The 17444-nt window shown below is 40.5% G+C and overlaps 2 protein-coding genes across 2 annotated transcripts; both read right to left on the reverse strand.

Annotated features, from left to right (window-relative positions):
- Positions 1-280: 280 nt before the first annotated feature.
- Positions 281-8123, reverse strand: slc38a8b (solute carrier family 38 member 8b; the record flags this gene model as incomplete). The annotated part of the gene is made up of 10 exons (XM_079285768.1): positions 281-414; positions 3081-3132; positions 3327-3529; positions 3615-3762; positions 3851-3965; positions 4745-4802; positions 4943-5047; positions 5308-5464; positions 6990-7188; positions 7935-8123. 10 exons carry the CDS (start codon positions 8121-8123, stop codon positions 312-314), a joined length of 1329 nt encoding a protein of 442 aa, XP_079141894.1. The 3' UTR covers positions 281-311.
- A 3827-nt stretch (positions 8124-11950) lies between these two features.
- On the reverse strand, positions 11951-15275 carry nrn1lb (neuritin 1-like b; the record flags this gene model as incomplete). Its single annotated transcript, XM_079292990.1, has 3 exons — positions 11951-12254; positions 13307-13454; positions 15221-15275. 3 exons carry the CDS (start codon positions 15273-15275, stop codon positions 11951-11953), a joined length of 507 nt encoding a protein of 168 aa, XP_079149116.1.
- Positions 15276-17444: the final 2169 nt, after the last annotated feature.

Consider the following 17444-nt stretch of genomic DNA (forward strand, 5'->3'; position numbering starts at 1 on the left):
TCAAGGGCACACAATCTATCTATGCACATAGAAAAAGGAGCAATGCCTTGCTTGATAAAACTGGCACTCTATCGTCAAAATGATCCCTGGCACCATGATAACAATAATAAGAACTAATTTTTTCTTTTATCTGTGTCTCCAACAGGCAATTGCATACATATATGGATGAGTGAATGACTATGCAGATAAATAAATGATTCTTCCGTAGTACAATGCTGCCCCCTGGCAGGTGTTTGCAAGCATAATGAAGACTCAAAGAGGGAACACTTTGTGAATACTCATTTAATATACTAAAAGTATATTATTGAAAATCAGAATTTGTTGCAAAGCTCCATGACAGCGATGGTGGTGCTCTGTCCAAAGATGAAGACTCCAACTACAACGGTTATGACTCCCCAAACCGATAAAATAACCCTGCAAAGAAGAGCAAGGGACATCAACAGAAAGAACAAGTTATTAGGCAACAATTTGAATCTTCTTCCTGACAGTAATAGTCATTAATAAACTTGTTTTTTCTTCACACATCCTCATGTTAAAATGGATCTAATGGATATCGATACATATAGAGGCCTTCCCGACCTTCAAGCCATTTCTATTCTACAATATAAGAGACACTTTTTTGAAACGTTGTCTTTCTTTCCTGGGAGACAACACGGTCCAAACTCTAAAAGAAGGACTTTGTGACCTTGAATGGTGATGACTGAGCAGATTGTTCACTTAACTTCACTTAACTTCACTTTTGTAATTGTTACTCTGCAGCATGTGACCTCGCTGCCCTGTTTCTATGACCAGCAACTTTTTTCCACGAAACCCCTCTCATTTAACTTGTTTATGGTTTAATTTGCTAAAATTCAATTTTGTAATTCCCAAATCATTTCCTAGAAATGTAATTTGGTACTTATCATGGAGAAAAATAGGAATTTCCTTGCATGAAAATCTCCATTTAAACCCAAGAAAATATACATTCATTATTCATTCATTATCTGAAAATGTATTTTCCATAGATTTTGAATTGTGTGTTTGCCTGTAAAGTAATTTACATTCTAGCATTTTGAGCTAAGTCTGCTGTGACTCTTTAGGTGACGATAGCAGTTGGAATTAATCAATTGGAAGCATATCAGTTAAACACTATTTATTCACCTGGTAATTTGTACCAATTCGTACCTTCCAGACTATAGAGTGCACCGGTATATAGGCCGCACCTGCTGATTTTCCAAAAAAAAAGAAGAAAAAAAAAGAATGTGTACATAGATAAGCCGCACTGGTCTATAGGCCGCAGGTGTCCCCGTTGAACAGCAAGATGCTTTTAACAGCACTAAAGTTGTCTTCTTCTCTGAACATCATAACTTCTCGTAGCTTCTGAATACCGTAGCTGTTGTGCTAGCAGCTAGCAGAGCTACGAGCTACGAGCAACAACAGGACAGCAGAGTTATATTGCAAACCAAGATGATTTATTTCTCTCACTCAAAAACACGCACACAAAAACACGCAATAACTGTTGTTGCTCGTAGCTCGTAGCTTCGGAATACAGTAGCTGTTGTGCTAGCAGCTAGCAGAGTTACGAGCTATGAGCAACAACAGGACTCAGGACAGCAGAGTTATATTGCAAACCAAGATGATTTATTCCTCTCACTCAAAAACACGCACACAAAAACACGCAATAACTGTTGTTGCTCGTAGCTCGTAGCTCTGCTAGCTGCTAGCACAACAGCTACGGTATTCCGAAGCTACGAGCAACAACAGTTATTGCCTCGTTGCTTTTAGATTCTAATGAGAAGACACGCTGCTTCGTTTTACTTCTTCCGTTTGGTAGCCTTGAGAGACGTTAGTCTGTAAGTATGTCTGCATGAAAAGATGTACGAAGATATATTATATTCGCAAATGCTAATCGCGGTTAGCCGTAATGTTAAAATTAGCTTAGAAGCTAGCGAGTCGGACATGTATGTACCGGTTCATGATGTGGTGTGTTCAAGGACCCAAATGCAGACTCAGGACAGCAGAGTTATATTGCAAACCAAGATGATTTATTTCTCTCACTCAAAAACACGCACACAAAAACACGCAGGATCGCTCTGTGATCCTCCTGTGCACTAAAACCATTGAAGTCCTCTTCTTCAGTGTCGGAATTAAACAGCCTCAGAATTGCTTCGTTTGTGCTTGCAGTCAGTGTTTCGTCTGCACCCTCAGTGTCACTTTGCCCCCGAGGCAAATCCGCCCTTGAGCTTGCGCTGTCCTCCTCATTGCGCTGTCCTCCTCATCTCGCAGCAGTCCAGCCTTTGGGAACCCGTTGGTGATGGTGGATTCTTTCACACTGCTCCACGCTGTTAGGATCCACTGGCAGACTTGAGAAAAAGTTGCTCTTCTCATGCAGCGTGTCTACGTTGCTCATAGCTCTGAATTGCATTTACGGCTAACTGGCTTTGCCAGTTGCTGCTAGCACAACAGCTATTCAGAGCTATGAGCAACAACAGTTATTGCCTCATTGTTTTTCGTTTGGTAGCCGTGAGAGACCTTAGTCTGTAATGCAAGTATGACTGCATGAAAAGAAGTACGAAGATATATTATATATTCGCTAATGCTAATCGCGGTTAGCATTTCCCCATTGGCGGTAATGTTAAAATTAGCTTAGAAGCTAGCGAGTCGGACATGTACTGTTAAAAGCATCTTGCCGTTCAACCTTTTTTGTTAACAGTCCTAGTGAGAGGTAGGTCAAAGGTACGTCATCCATATTGTAGCGACCCTGTCAGTAACAGCTGGTCGCAGAGGGGTTGCTGGTAGCAACTGTTCTGTGTCGGGAGCTAGTAAATGTTGTGTTAGACCAGAACCGGAAGTTGCGGTTGTTGTTGTGGCGGAGAAAAGCTACGGAAAAATCCGTATATTAATCGCACCGGACTATAAGCCGACGCCTCAAAGCGTGGGGTAAAAAGTAGCGGCTTATAGTCCGAAAAGTACGGTACATTGTTCTTTCCAGGAAGTTATTTGGAAATTACTAGGAAATAATTCTGAAAGTGATGGATCTTGAAATAAAATAATTATCTGAATAATGTCATGCACATATATGAGTCTAGGTCCTCACTCACCTGACTCTTGGAGTGACAGATTCAGTTTGCATTGTGAACAACAAGCAAAGACCTGTAACACACAAACCAAACTTTACTTGCATAGCACCTTCCATACAGGTGAGTCCAACTCAAAGTGATTTACAGGAAACGAATGATAAGATATAACAAATATAAAACATATAAATGTAAAGCCATGCATTACACGTCATGTCATTACAAACAGAGATAAATACACACATGCATATGTTACGGTTGTTTACATACCAGGAAAAACAAAGATGAAGAAGGCGCTGATTCCTCCGATGACACTGATGACCTCCCCCATGTCGGGGACGAACATGGCAATGAGAAGAGTGATGGTGATCCAGATCACAGTGAGAACTACTCTGCAGCGACTCTCAAATGAATGAGTGACGATTCCCCGATGATTTCTTTGAATACGCAGCATCAGGTTCAGGATGACAGATCTGTCACACACACACACACACAGAAAGAAACAACATGTTAGTTGTTAAAACACACACCAAACAAACGAACTCCGGTGTCGCTCACCTCCCCAGAAGAAGAATAATAGGATAGATGGTGACGATTGATATTCCAAAAAGCAGTCTGGAGATGATCATGACCACATCATTTCCCGGATATGACATCAAAATATCAGAGGCAACCGCTCGTCCAAACGTCATGAAGCCGTACACACCTGGAGATGAGAGAGGGAGCGAATGTGATTGGCAGCTTTCAGGTGAGCACATAATGCACAGAGGTCGACGCTTTAGAGTTGAACTCACCGGTTAGAGTGTAGATGAGTAAACAGAAAATCATGGAGACCACAGAGATGACCACCCAGTGGAAGAGATTCTGGTTCTCCATGCTGCTGTAGATCGTAATACAGGCTTCATGGCACTGCAAACACACACAGACGCTCAACGTGACACTAAAGTCAGTTTAGGGGACTTTTTTCTATCAAGTTATCCAGAGTCATGCTGCTTCGTAGCTTTTTGAGTATCTTCAACATTGAATAACTTACTAGCATACCTCCATACATGGATATATTATATATTATATTATATGGGACACATTCATTATCTGCTGCTATTGTTCCCAAAATATGAATATTTGTATTACTATGGTTATACATGCTACAATAAGTGTTTGTGTATGTAAACAGGAGTTGGGCAAATGTTTAATATGGTCGTACTTAATTAATTGTTAATCGTCGTTCATCATTTGACTGTTATCTAGCATGAAAATGAAAAGCAGAAAAAAGATAATAAGCACATTTTGAAAGGTATGCAAGGCCACAAGTAAAAGTAACACAAATCAAATAGCAATAATAGCAACCCAAAATATTGGCTAAAAGGTAGAATGCATCCATTTCTCCGTTAGGCATTAGCGTTCATTGCTTAGATGTTTTACGATCAGAAACTGCCCGTTATATTATGACAGGAATACTGGGAAGAGTGCAAAGACCTCCGATGATACGCCATTCGGACAAAAGCACTACATGAAATAAAAATAATTTCCTCATGCTCCACACGCTCATCTGTTATTGTTGGTTGGTTTGTGCTCCTACATTTCTTTGTGCTTTCTGATTTGGACAAGATCAAATCCTTATTAAACCACTTGAATACCAAACGTCTAAGTGACTACTTTCAGACTTAAAAGCCTGAAGTTGATCCTACCTGGAAGCCAAAGCAGATGGTCGGCATGACACTGAACATTGAAGCCCATGTACTCAGACTGAAAAAACAAGCACACACACACACACACACACACACACACACATTAACTGATGCACATAATTCAACAGCTATATAAAATGAGAAGCCAATGATGAACACACAAACATAAATGCATCCATTAAAAACAGTGTTACTGACCCTTGGCTGTGCTCTGGAGTTATTATAACAGTGTGGCTGTCCATCATGTAATATTTGACAATCACTGCCACACACAGATACGTAGCAGCCAGCGTTCCCAACACACTGACACAAGGAGAAAACCATTAGAAAGCCTTTAAAAAAACAGTTAAAGTTAAAGTTTGTTTGTCATATTCTATTGTACATTTTCATATTTTTATTTTTAAATAATGTCTTGTACTATTGCACTGGGTTTATTGTGATGCACCAATCAGCAAGCCAAATTCCTTGTATATGCATGAGTACTTGGCAATAAACCGTTTCTGGTTCTGATTAAATCACATAAAGATAAACACTCGACTGGATGTCATTGTGACCACAGATACCTCGTGTATTTCTGGATGCCAATTTCTTTTGGGATGGACAAGGGTAAGATGATGAAGAGGCACACGATGAAGAGGGCAAACCGTTGGTCGGAGTACCAGTGATACGGCATCTCTCCCTCACTGGACCCAGTCACCGTCTCATACAAAGAAAGACTCACTGGTAGAAGTCAGAGTCAAAATTAGAGTCTATCTATATGCTGCAACATGCAGACATAAGAATAGAATATAATAGAGTCTGCATGCTCACCGAATCATTTACAGATTCATTTATTTTTTATCTCCTGCTTAAAAGACTGATTTATGTTGTTTAAATGTCTGCAACATGAATGCATTAACATTGGGGATGAACACAGAGAATAATGAAAAAAATGCATGCATATACGTGTTTAAATCTCACTACAGTTAAATGCTCCATTTGCACTGTGCTCTGTGCAGAATCTCTAAACAGTGATGGATTTTTTGGAGGTGGTGTGTTTGTAAATCCAATCAAGTGCTCCGTTTAAAATTGGAACAGAGCAAAAACATTAAAAGGATTTGAAGCGTTTGAGATGGACAAAACGACAAAGGGAAAAAGGGTATAGCATTATTGCTCCCAGTCACATGTTTTTACTCTAATACTAGCTAGAATGAAAATTAAAGTGCAGAACATTAAAACATTGTCCTACAATACAAGCACAAATATCTTCTCACGTATTTACACTGTGGTTACATGTTGTTGTGTGTTTGATGGACACATTTGCAAATATGTCTTGTATTTCTCATTCCTTTGTGTTGTATTCTCTGCATATACTCCGTTATATATTGTAGCAATATGTACATCATTTAGATTTGATTTTACATCGTCCTATATTTACATTTTATGTAGTCTTGTATTTCTATTTTTTCTTATATTTATGTATGCTTATATACAAGAGCAACTGCAATGTACAAAAGTATTTCTGATTCAGATTTATTATTTAACAGGTGATAGCGCCATAAAGGCTGTTTAGTGTGGACAAAAGTTTAGTGGCAATGGCTCTAAGAGACAGGAGACGTCTTTGACAGTGTTAAACAGAATAGGGCATTAAGTCAGTGATGAACTGGTTGCAGAAATAATGTTTGGATAAGATGAAGTCTTGTCAATTTAATCTGCAAACCTTCAAATAAACTCTTGTCCCATGTTTTCCCGGCCTAGACCAGGATTGTTGCAGGGTTCATTAGACATTTTTAATACCACACAGAATGCAATTTAATACCTGATTAACGGTCATACCTGAAAGTATGATGTAAAACCAGTCAGGACAATATGGCCCAGAAGTATTCATTATCATAAGCATCCAATACAATAGTTCCAAATTATATAATGAATCGCTTTAATGTGAAAGGACACAGATGAGCTGCATAACATGGATGGATATATTCCCCAATTAAAAATATTTCAGACCATCATTTCAATGAATTATTTTCCACCTTCGACACTGAGCTGCTGTAACAGAGACATAGCAGAAAGATGATACGAGGGAGTGAGAGATGCAACGAAGGTGATTCAAACCCGGGACATTGCGGTTTATACTTTCTTTACAGAGAGGTGAAAATAAAATGAAGGTAGGAGCCTGTAAGCTACAGCCATTGACCAAGTGGTCCATTGTAAGTAACGAGAGAACCTACATCGTGAAAATAATATAACGTCATTCAGCCCTTACATTTCTCCAGCTGGTCCTGAACCACCACCAGGAAGGCGACACATATCATGAAGAGGTTGAAGCAGAAACAGACTTCACAGAGTTGACCCACAGCTCCTCCACACACCTCTCTCACCACGTCCTGATACGTCTTCTGTCTGCTGACTGATGAGGCATAGCCCAGGATGACCAAACCACTGATGAGGAAGACCAGCGAAACCTGCAGGACACACACCATGAACGCATCCTTAAACAACGGGCCCCATAAAGATCATTCGGCCTATTCTAATAGGTTCCCTTACTTGTTTTACTTTGAAAGTAGACTGTTTGTAGATGTAGTATTATAGGCACATAAACAGGAAAAGGACTCAAATTGAGACCAAGAACCATCAGAGGCTCCTTCTAGAAGCCCCAGACCTCTTGGGCCTGTTCTTGGAAAGTCAGAATCCAAATCGATCCATGACACACACACATACACACGCGCACACACACACACACACACACACATTTTTTGCTGCAGTGCAATGAAAGTTCAGGTCCTCACCTAAACTGGAAGCTTCATTAGAGCTCACCTGTGAAAAGATGTGCCTCTTTCACACCAGGGAGAGACTGAGGGGTGGTGAGTCTCTATGGGCACATCTCAAGTCTCTTATTTGTCATTCCCTCGTTTCGTCTCTCCTCGCATGGTTTCCTTGCAACGCAAGGAAAAGACGCAAGTGAGGGAAACGAGGATGCAATTAAGAGACTTGGGATGTACCCTATATACACAGTCTGCAGGCTAAGCCAAACTAAGCCCCCAAAAGCTTTTGACGAGCAAGATATACAAAGAAACAGGTCAATACAATGGAGGCATTTGCTGTTCAACGTTTCTAATAATCCCATGAACGTATTCATGCAAGGCCTTTAATATCAAGCCTGTATTACACAGTATAACAACAGCTGGTCAGTTAGTTGTTTGGTCCTCACCAGCTCCACAGTGACGGCACTAGTCACTCCCCCCGCCTTCTGGAAAGCCCAGGGGAAGTTGAGCAGTCCGGCTCCGAGCGCAGACTTCAGCATGATGAACACCGCGCCGAGCGAGCCGAGCCGCGGCGGGTCCGCGTGAGACGCAGACCGGGCCAGCAGGTTGATGCTCTCGCGGGCCAGTTCCTCCATGATCCTGAACAAAGCTCCGAGACTCACGGCACCGGGAGGAGACGCTTTAACTGATGCTCTTCAACAAAGACTTTCAACAACTCTCCCAAAGTAGTCCAGGTGTTTGGTTCATCGTCCTGAGTGGGAAACCATGCAAATATATAGCCTATACCCACGCGCACACACGACTCACGTGGTGTAATTGGACATTCTGACTGTTAAACATTTCACTCTGAGGTGACAAATGTGTCACTAAAGTGTGTACGTTTGCTTGTGTTCTCTCTCTCTCTCTCTCTCTCTCTCTCGCTCTCTGTATCTTCCAAACCATGAAGGAACATTATAAAACATACGGTAAGTAATAGTTCAAGTAATGTGCAATGTCAGCATGGCTGGATTAACCTTCTAAAGGTGCTCCAGTGCAGAAATACCGGCCCACCTCACATTTAGTCTCTTTGTGTTTTCTTTGTAAATTTATTTTGAAGAGGGACAAGTTAGTTACATTTGTAAGCAGAAGTAAATCCTAAATATAAATCATAAAGACACACAAAACATCAGAATCAAAGACAGCGGAACAACTCCTTGAATGGAAAATTAGCCATGATGTCAGTCTGTCAGCTGCAGCAACCATTGTTTACTTTTCATTTCTTCATTACTGCATATTTATTTCATGTATTTACAGAATCATATATGTAGAGTCAGTGTACGGTGCAGCATACAATGTTGTACCATTCGTAAATGTGCTAGTAAAATGAGGCCCCAGGCATATGGATTGGATAGTACAATCTGCTACACATGGAATTCATAATCTCAGCCATGTTTCATGCTACACACCATCTGTTAGAGAACATTGGTCAAAATCCGTTGACATTGTTCTAAAATCTCACTGACTTTTAGCCGGCAGGAGGAATCTTTCTGAAGAAAAATTAACTTTTGCTTGTATCTTGACAATTTCAACAGCTGGGTGCAGATTGTGAGGTCTTTGCGGCACCTTAAAAAGATTTCATGGTGATGTTGCAGATTTTTTTCAAGTGAAATGCAGGACGAAGAGAGATTAGAGTGAGCAGGCGCACCAAAGTGTTCTGGGGACCATTCAAAGACCTTGTTAGTTTTTCCTCCAGGCTGTTTTCAGAAATATCTCAGGATTCCACTTTTAAAAAACCTTATACATTTTTAATGAAGTTACCTAAGATGATGACAGTCATTATATAATTGTATTAAAGGATGTGGATGGACCATCAAAAAGAAGGTTTAAAGAATATATGACTTGACGTGCACGTTCTCATTCTCATGGCGTCAAATACCAACGTTTTGTCAAACCCTTCGGCACCTGATGCCGACAAAGCACCCTTCACTGTCTGTATGAGATGCTCTAGGCTTTCAAGTTACTACAATATAAACCCATCCGTGTCATTATTAGACACACAGAGAAAATACTCTGGGTGTTTGAGACCAATGCTGAGTTTTTTAAGTTTTGTAATGTTAGTGATGTTTGTGACGTACTTTCCTCACAAGTTGTTTACCTTTTAATGCTTCTGAACCCAACCATGATGTTTTTTCTCAACCTAAGCAAGTGCAATAGGTTTGACAAAGCGTCAGTATGTGAGGAGTTGGAATGAGAACATGTTGGACCTGACAGAAAGTGAATCCGGAGCAATTTGCTTTTTTTGGCAGACTAAATAAAATATGTATAAAAACAACAAGTTAGTCTGGTAGACTGAAATGCAGTGATATAGAGGCCTGGAGCCCTTCACTAATCTTCATTAGTTAGTTGTCTTGATTTATCTTAACAGAAATTATGCAGGTGTTTACAACTCTACAGGGACACTGCCTTTAGAGTCCAGTGACACCTTCATATCTGTTCATATTTCATGTGTAACAATCTGGTCAATATATTCATAGAAGCTCTGACTGAGTCAGACAGCAACAGATTTGAAATCCCCTCTCTGCTCATGGTGACTTGCCACGTTTTGTCATCATGACCAAATCAGGGTTATAATCTGGTTTTAAACATGTAGTCTGTCAGTGACAAGCAGACAAGGCCAGAGACTTTTTGACACAGTCTAATTTCAGATTGAAAATCAGGTACGTCGTGCTAATTGTGTGCAAACCGCATCTGAAGTCAACTGTGAAATCTATGAAACAGCACTATTTAAATCAGCCATTTAACCTGTGAACTTTGGGTTACAGCGGCTGCATGGTGGCATTTAATCAGTGTAACACATGAATATTTCAGCAGAATATAAAACAGGACGTCCACCCGAGGTTTCAGTGACCGCTGCAATAACTTCTTAAATTCAGCATGCTGCAAAAATTAAATGATCACCTCCGACCTTTAGATGTCATACCTGCTCATTTCATGTTCAAGTTATGACAATGCTGACACAGCAACACGCCACACAACTAATCATTCATTTCCCACTTACAGTATTTAATGCTCCGTGCTCCGAGGGCACTAAGACTGTCTTCAAGGGTTTCGAGGTGCAACCTGCTACACTGTGGACGAATAAAGATACACGAGATTAATCTACTCATGATTCTGCTGTTATGAAACAGCTTAAGAGTATTAAGATCACACACGCACACACACACACACACACATACAACTGACTCAAAAACCCATGACATAAAAGTAATAGCTGCGATTTAAGGAAAATCACTTGGTGTTGTTTTTATCAGTGCACCTTTCATTTAAGTTTTTTGTCGGGTTAAAGTCTGAGTTAATCAAAGAGGCATGTTTCACTCTATACTGCTGTGAAAAAAATGTAATAATACAAATAACCAGAAAACAACACAGTAAATAAATTGGTATTGTGAAAACCAGTGAATAAAATGCAGTCCGTGTTTGAAATAACAGCTCCATAACAAAAAAGAGTTGTACAACATTAAATAACTTTATAGCAACTGTTACTGCTATAAGGATGAAACTTGGGAAACACTTGGGAAGTGTCCCACTCCCTTCTTCTTTGTCATCTTATTTTATTGAGAGTGTGTGCTCTGTGTCCTTTTTAATTGCTCCACATGGGATGCATACAATTGTTGATTGAAGTGAAACATTCCACGACAGAATAGAAAAAGCAACATATAACTGCTTCAAGAAGGACTGGGAAACCACTGAAAGGGTCACATGAAATGACACAGTTTGAACAAGCAATGGCATTTTGCAACATCATGCACACACGCAAAGTATATATATGCTCCCACACAAAATCTAATTGTCGGATATTAAACTGTTCAAACAGGATGATGAATTAAACTGCACAAAAACACAGTGTGGCAGTCTGTAATAATACTCTACTCTGGATCACACCTGATTGGATCACAAGCACATATGAACACCTGGCATCCCTTAAAATCTCTTTTGTCCTAAATAATCCGGCAGTATTCCTGATGTACTGCAGTAGTGACAAAAATAAAATGTTTCCAACAAATATTGGCTTTTAATTTTAACTTCGAGATTTGTCTTTCAGCTAAGTTATCTCAGTGAGTCGGAGGGCCTTCATCTTCATTAACTGTTCATCACTCCAGCCTTCATAATGTGACCAAGCAACAGGCAATGTGAATTTAATCACAATCAATCATCCGCTCATCTTAAGTGACACAGTTGAATATTTGTCAGAATGAAAGCAACTTCTGTGTCAACTTCTTTCTGAGAGCAAATGCCTAAATAGATGCTCCACCTTGTTTTATTTTTTTTCATTTGTCATCCAGTTGTCGAACTCCTTATTTTAGGATCAATATGTAATCGTGATGAGTCTTACTTGTGACAAGTGTTTACCTCGCGTGTTTGGATGGTGGAGGGAGCTGGACGCTGATGACCAGCTGTCTCACTGAAAGACTCGTTGAGTTAATTAACTCCTGAGCAGAAGTAGTAAGGTGCTGGAAACAGGGAACAACAGTGTGCAGAAGGTGGGGCTGTGCTTGTTCGTTTGCCCCTTCAGTTTATCCTGGTTGGTCTGGTCGGAGGTGGGGGGTCTCTGGGGTGCAGGCACAGTGCTGGCTGGGACGGTGGTGCGGCTGGCACACATGTCATAGAGGTTTCCAGAGAATTTCGTCTTCCTGGACTCTTGTCTTAGAGACTCCCAGACAGCTGCTGCTTCACCAGGACAGCCGGCCAGAGCCGAGTTGGCACAAACATGGAACTCATTCCAGGACCTTCAAGGAAATCAGGACATGAGGAGATATCAGTGAAGAAATGTAATGACTGCAAGCCAAGATACAGGTAGAACACAGCAATACAGTGATGGGAGTATGGGTAAAGCCTGAGTAAAAATGAGCCCCTGGTTTAACTTCATGTTGCTGGTCTGATGTTAAGTTACTTTTCTAAGTTATAATCCTTAACCTTTTAACCTTTGTTTATTTGACAACACCTGTGGTTACTGGTGGTGATGGCTGGTACGTTTTAACAGTACCAGTAAATAGAGAGTGCCATTCAGGGGAAGTAAACCTGCAGCTACTCTGTCAGAAAAGCAACAGAAGACGAGCATTGTTCAGTGCGTAATGTGTTTAATAGAGAAAGTAAAAGAAATGATGAGCAGAGACCGAAGAGTCTGAATCCAAACAATAAAATGGCAGGCCATCAACCCAAAACAATGATTTAAAAGACTGCTGCATCATCAGGCGATAATTCTCTGCGGGTTCGTCACTACGAGCACATGTTACATCCATTGTGACATAACAAGAGTTTACAAGAGTTCATGAAAGCTCCGTAAGTACTTGTTGCTTGAAGCTCAATGCTAACATCAGCATGCTAACATGCTCTCAATGATAATGCCAATATGCTGATGTTAACGACGTATTATGCTCACCATGTTCACCATCTTAGTTTAGTATGCTAACATTCGCTAGCACAAGAAAGAAAGTACAGCTGAGGCTTTTCATCCGGTTTGCAGGCATTTCACAGCAATCAATATTTGTTGAGACATTTTACAAAAATCTAAAAATGTCAACCTCTTAGTGGCGCAAAAAGAAAAATGCAGAGGATCACTGAGCATGAGTAGGATTATTAATCATACATGCAACAGTTGCTGACCAAAGAGGTGGACCGACTGACACTAACATCCCTTGCGCCACATCGCTAGCGTGTCAAATACGACTAATCATCATATCAACTTTAAGAATTGTAACTTTAACAGTTTGAGACAAGTTGTATCAAGACAGACAAGGCGTTTACTGGATGGTTACCACAGTGATGGGCAGACACACACCTGCAGATTGAATCAATGTCCTGCGTGCCCTGGTCTTTTTGTGTATCCACCAAACTGTCTCCAAGTGTGACTAAACACTGAGCAAAACTCTTGTAGATGGAACCACATGAATAGGGAATTGCAGCTCCGGAACACACAGTGACCAGGCCTAATGGAGGGAAAGAGACAAGAGAAAAGTATATTTACAACTTGAGAAAACATGTATAAAAAGGGGTATCAAGATGTGAATATGGGGAAGAGTTAGGGATGAGAGAGAGAAATACAATCTCTAGATTCTTTGGTTGGGGGATTTCATCTTGTGGACTGAAGCACGTTGTGTTCATAGAGACATGATCCATCTGGTGCTTAGATGGATCAAACAAATACAGAAATATGGGTATAGTATGTAGTATTCCATTCATCTGGATGGATTATACAACCTCAAAGCCAAATTCAGTGTAGGACTGCAAAACCCGGTGTGAGCTGTCTGAGTGCATTGATCAGCTCATACGTAACATGTCCCTCTGAGCCTGGTTTGAGTTGAGCCACTGAAATGTTAAAGGTGTGCATTAAGGTTTGACTGGAATATTGAGACATTGATTTGGAATAGAGGACATTTTTGCATTAATTCGATCCGTACATGAGGCTGTGGAGCTGTGTTTTAGTTGTCAAGCTCTTCCTGTGAACCCACACAGTTGCTTTGTTGTTGGCCTTGAATACATCTGTGGACACATGCAGTTGTCAGCAGCCGTTGGTAAACTGTTCCAGGATCAGAAGTGCACTACATGGCGAAAGTATATGGAAACATGAGTATAATACACCTCAAAGCTACATTCATTTCTTTATGATTACTATTGACAGACGTCAGACATGTATCGATATGTGTGTGCAGATCTTTTATCCGACTTCTACCTTTAGTTATCTGAAGGATTCATATTTCCCTTCATTTTAACTTGAACATCAAAAGCATCCACAACATAGAAAACAGCCTCAGACCTAAAGGGAGCAGGAGTGTCCACGTACTTTTAACCACATCGTTTAAAAAGGGAACCACAAGTAACAATTACCCGAAAGTCAAATTCATCTTTAAAACCAAATATGTATTATTGTAATTATTTGAAAATTTCCCTTCTCTATATTTGCCTGAATATATCAGTGGGTAATTATTGTATCTGCTAGCTATCTTTAGCCTTAACAAGTGATCTTCCCTTCTTTTGTCCTGTCTATGCCTCAGACAGATGAGTCATGGCGAATTCCAGCTGTGATTCAACTTGTTCTGTCCTGATTGCTGCCTCGAGAGTTTATTGATCACGTATGAAGAGACATTGTTAAAAACAGTTTTTTGTTGTTCATTCTTGTTGTATTTGCATGTTTATATTTGTCTGCGTTGTATCGTGATTGTTAATTTATTGTTTATCCCACGACAACGTTTAGCTTCATTTTACTGCAAAACATTTTGTAATTCTCGTCAGATTAATTTCCCACAATGAGTGTTTCCATTCATGAAGATGGTTATTTTTCTTCTGCAGAACAATCTTACTGGAAAAAAAAACCTAGAAAATTTTAATACTAGATGTTGCATCTAAAATGCACACAAACGGGAGGCGAGAGCGGGAGACAATCAGAACATGAGGGGACAGTGAGCATTTAATTAAGGTAAGTGCATTTGTAAAACCTCTCTCCTCAGTTTCAGAACAAGCTAAATGCAATATTACTCATCAGTCAACTTAACTTGGAGGATTTTCTGACCAAACTGCTACAATTCCTCTGATCAACCTGAGTTTCAAGACATAATGTACATAAAAAAAGACACATTTGAAAACTGTGTGCAACATAGGACAGGCAAGAGCAAACTCAGCACTTACAAATGTTTCCAGAAGAGTTAAATGCATTTTAGTCAACACACTGAGACAACGATTAAAGAAAGGTCCTTACTGAGGCAGAGAGCGATAGGCAGCAGCATGGTCGCCATGCCTGGTTGGGACTTCATCGTCGGTTCCACGAGTCCCGTGGAGCTGAGTCCCACCTCTGAACCAGAGGCTCTGGTGTGAAGCTCCCACTGACCGTAAGTCCAAAGAGTCCAAAAATGCTGCTTTAAAATATGATGTGATCTGCCATCCGTTGGGAATTCATCAGAAAGCACAGCAATGCACAGTGGCACAACCCGACTGGATTAATGTGAAAGGGGCTGTTGCATCGCAGAGTAAGAGGATGCTGTGTGTGTGTGGTGTGTGTGTGTGTGTGTGTGTGTGTGTGTGTGTGTGTACTAGGGAGGGGCACGAGAGCTCGGAGGCAGCAGACCGATGACAGCATCACAACTCAGCACACTGGATTAGAGAGTACTCGTTTCCGGTCTTTAGTATTACGTACATTTATTTGAAACACAAATCAATTATATACATAATCATTTTTACCACCTCTGCCTTGCTCACACACTTACTTGCTGCAAAAACCTGATTTTACGACTGAACAAGGAGTTTGTCACAAAGGAAAGTAGAGGGAAACATTGTCAGAAGTCTCAGGAGGATTTTCGTTTTCATGTGGACAGATGGATGGAGTCCCTCTGAGGAGAAGAGAATCCAGCTCACCTGGGAGTCCAACACAGACGCAAAGCGCCCTCTGAGAATAGCAGCGACCCATGAGGATCATCCACAGCTATGTGGGTCATGGGTTGTTGAAGAGCGATGTGTTACACACTCTGAACAAAAGGTTGGATAGACACACTACATGCAGACCCTCATTTTAGATGGGTGATCGTAAACCATCTACCTTGTTCGCAACTTTCCTTACTTGAGATTGTGTCTTCCATCCCCCTCATCTTCCTCTCGGCCTCCAAATCCTCTGCTACGCCCCCCAGATGGCTCACACTCTGTGCATTAGTTTAAGTCCCTGTTCACATCTGTATACTGACACTGTTGGAACGGTAACCCATTGTTAATCTGTGGCTTAAAACAGCCATTAACTGCAGAATAATCTGTCTGCATCTGAAGCTGCTGGCCTGAATCAATACACCATGGGAACGTTGGCAGCAATTCCAGCTGTGCTTCTTCCTGAAAACATCAGTTTTTGTACTTCCTTACCGTACAGATGTGCTCAGGATCGATCGAACCGTATGTGAGGTGTCTGTGAAACACGACTGTATGTTGAAGTCATTCCACAGGTTTTCAGAGATATTTGATCTCTCTGGACTTTTGTTGTTGCATGTTGATGCATCCGTCCTCATAATGCTTTACAACAGGAAAGGGTGTCATCTCATTGTCCCCGTTTCTATATCGTATTTTTACTTCAGCGGAATCATTAAACTTGTCAGGTTGTGTCAGAGTGTCCAGATTTGTATTTCTTGGACCGCAGTGCAGTTTTTCTGCTCAAAAAAGTGGTGTCATCTGCAGAAACACCGGAATAATATAGCTTGGGCGAGATGTACCGGTATTGTTAAAATTCATACATCAAGGTCCCTCAAGTGTATCTGGACAGTTTCAGTGATACAGCATCAAAAAGCCAGAGATTCACAGCAGTTACAATGGATTCCAATAATTAATGAATTAATTAAATATATATATATAATTAATTAAATATATATATATATATATATGAATAAAATAGTGTAGAAAATATGTTCATACTTAAAGTAACGTGTATGTATATATATATATATATTCTACTTTAGTGTATACGGTATTAATCAGGACAGATAGGACAACCCTTTAAACGCGGCAGCTCGTGCTGTTCTACGTGGTTCAAGAATAATGTGTGTATTGTGATCATTGTAAACTAAAAAATGATCCTACGACAGACTGTGGGTCTGATGGTTTCTACAGCAGACAATCAGAAGACTTAAGTCTTTAGATAGAAAGGAATCAGAAGAAATGAGATTTTATACAGTGGCAACCACGGCTGTCCGGCTTCTACAGTCTGATGTCAAAACACCGGGCTTCAGGATTACATATTGCATACACTGCAGTTAGAATGTAAAGACTGTTTGGTGAATGGCAGCAGCCATTGAAAAAGGAAGATAGCGTGAGTAAGTTTGATCGACAGCGCTGGATTAAGGCATTATGCAACACTGTTGGGGAAAAAAAATTTAAAAAATCCAGATGAGATTAGGATCGTCGCTCTGTCTATCCATTCATCCGGCTCGCCCTCTTTCTCCGTTTCATGT

The sequence above is a fragment of the Melanostigma gelatinosum genome, assembly GCF_949748355.1.
Source record: "Melanostigma gelatinosum genome assembly, chromosome: 2".
Lineage (NCBI taxonomy): Eukaryota > Metazoa > Chordata > Actinopteri > Perciformes > Zoarcidae > Melanostigma > Melanostigma gelatinosum.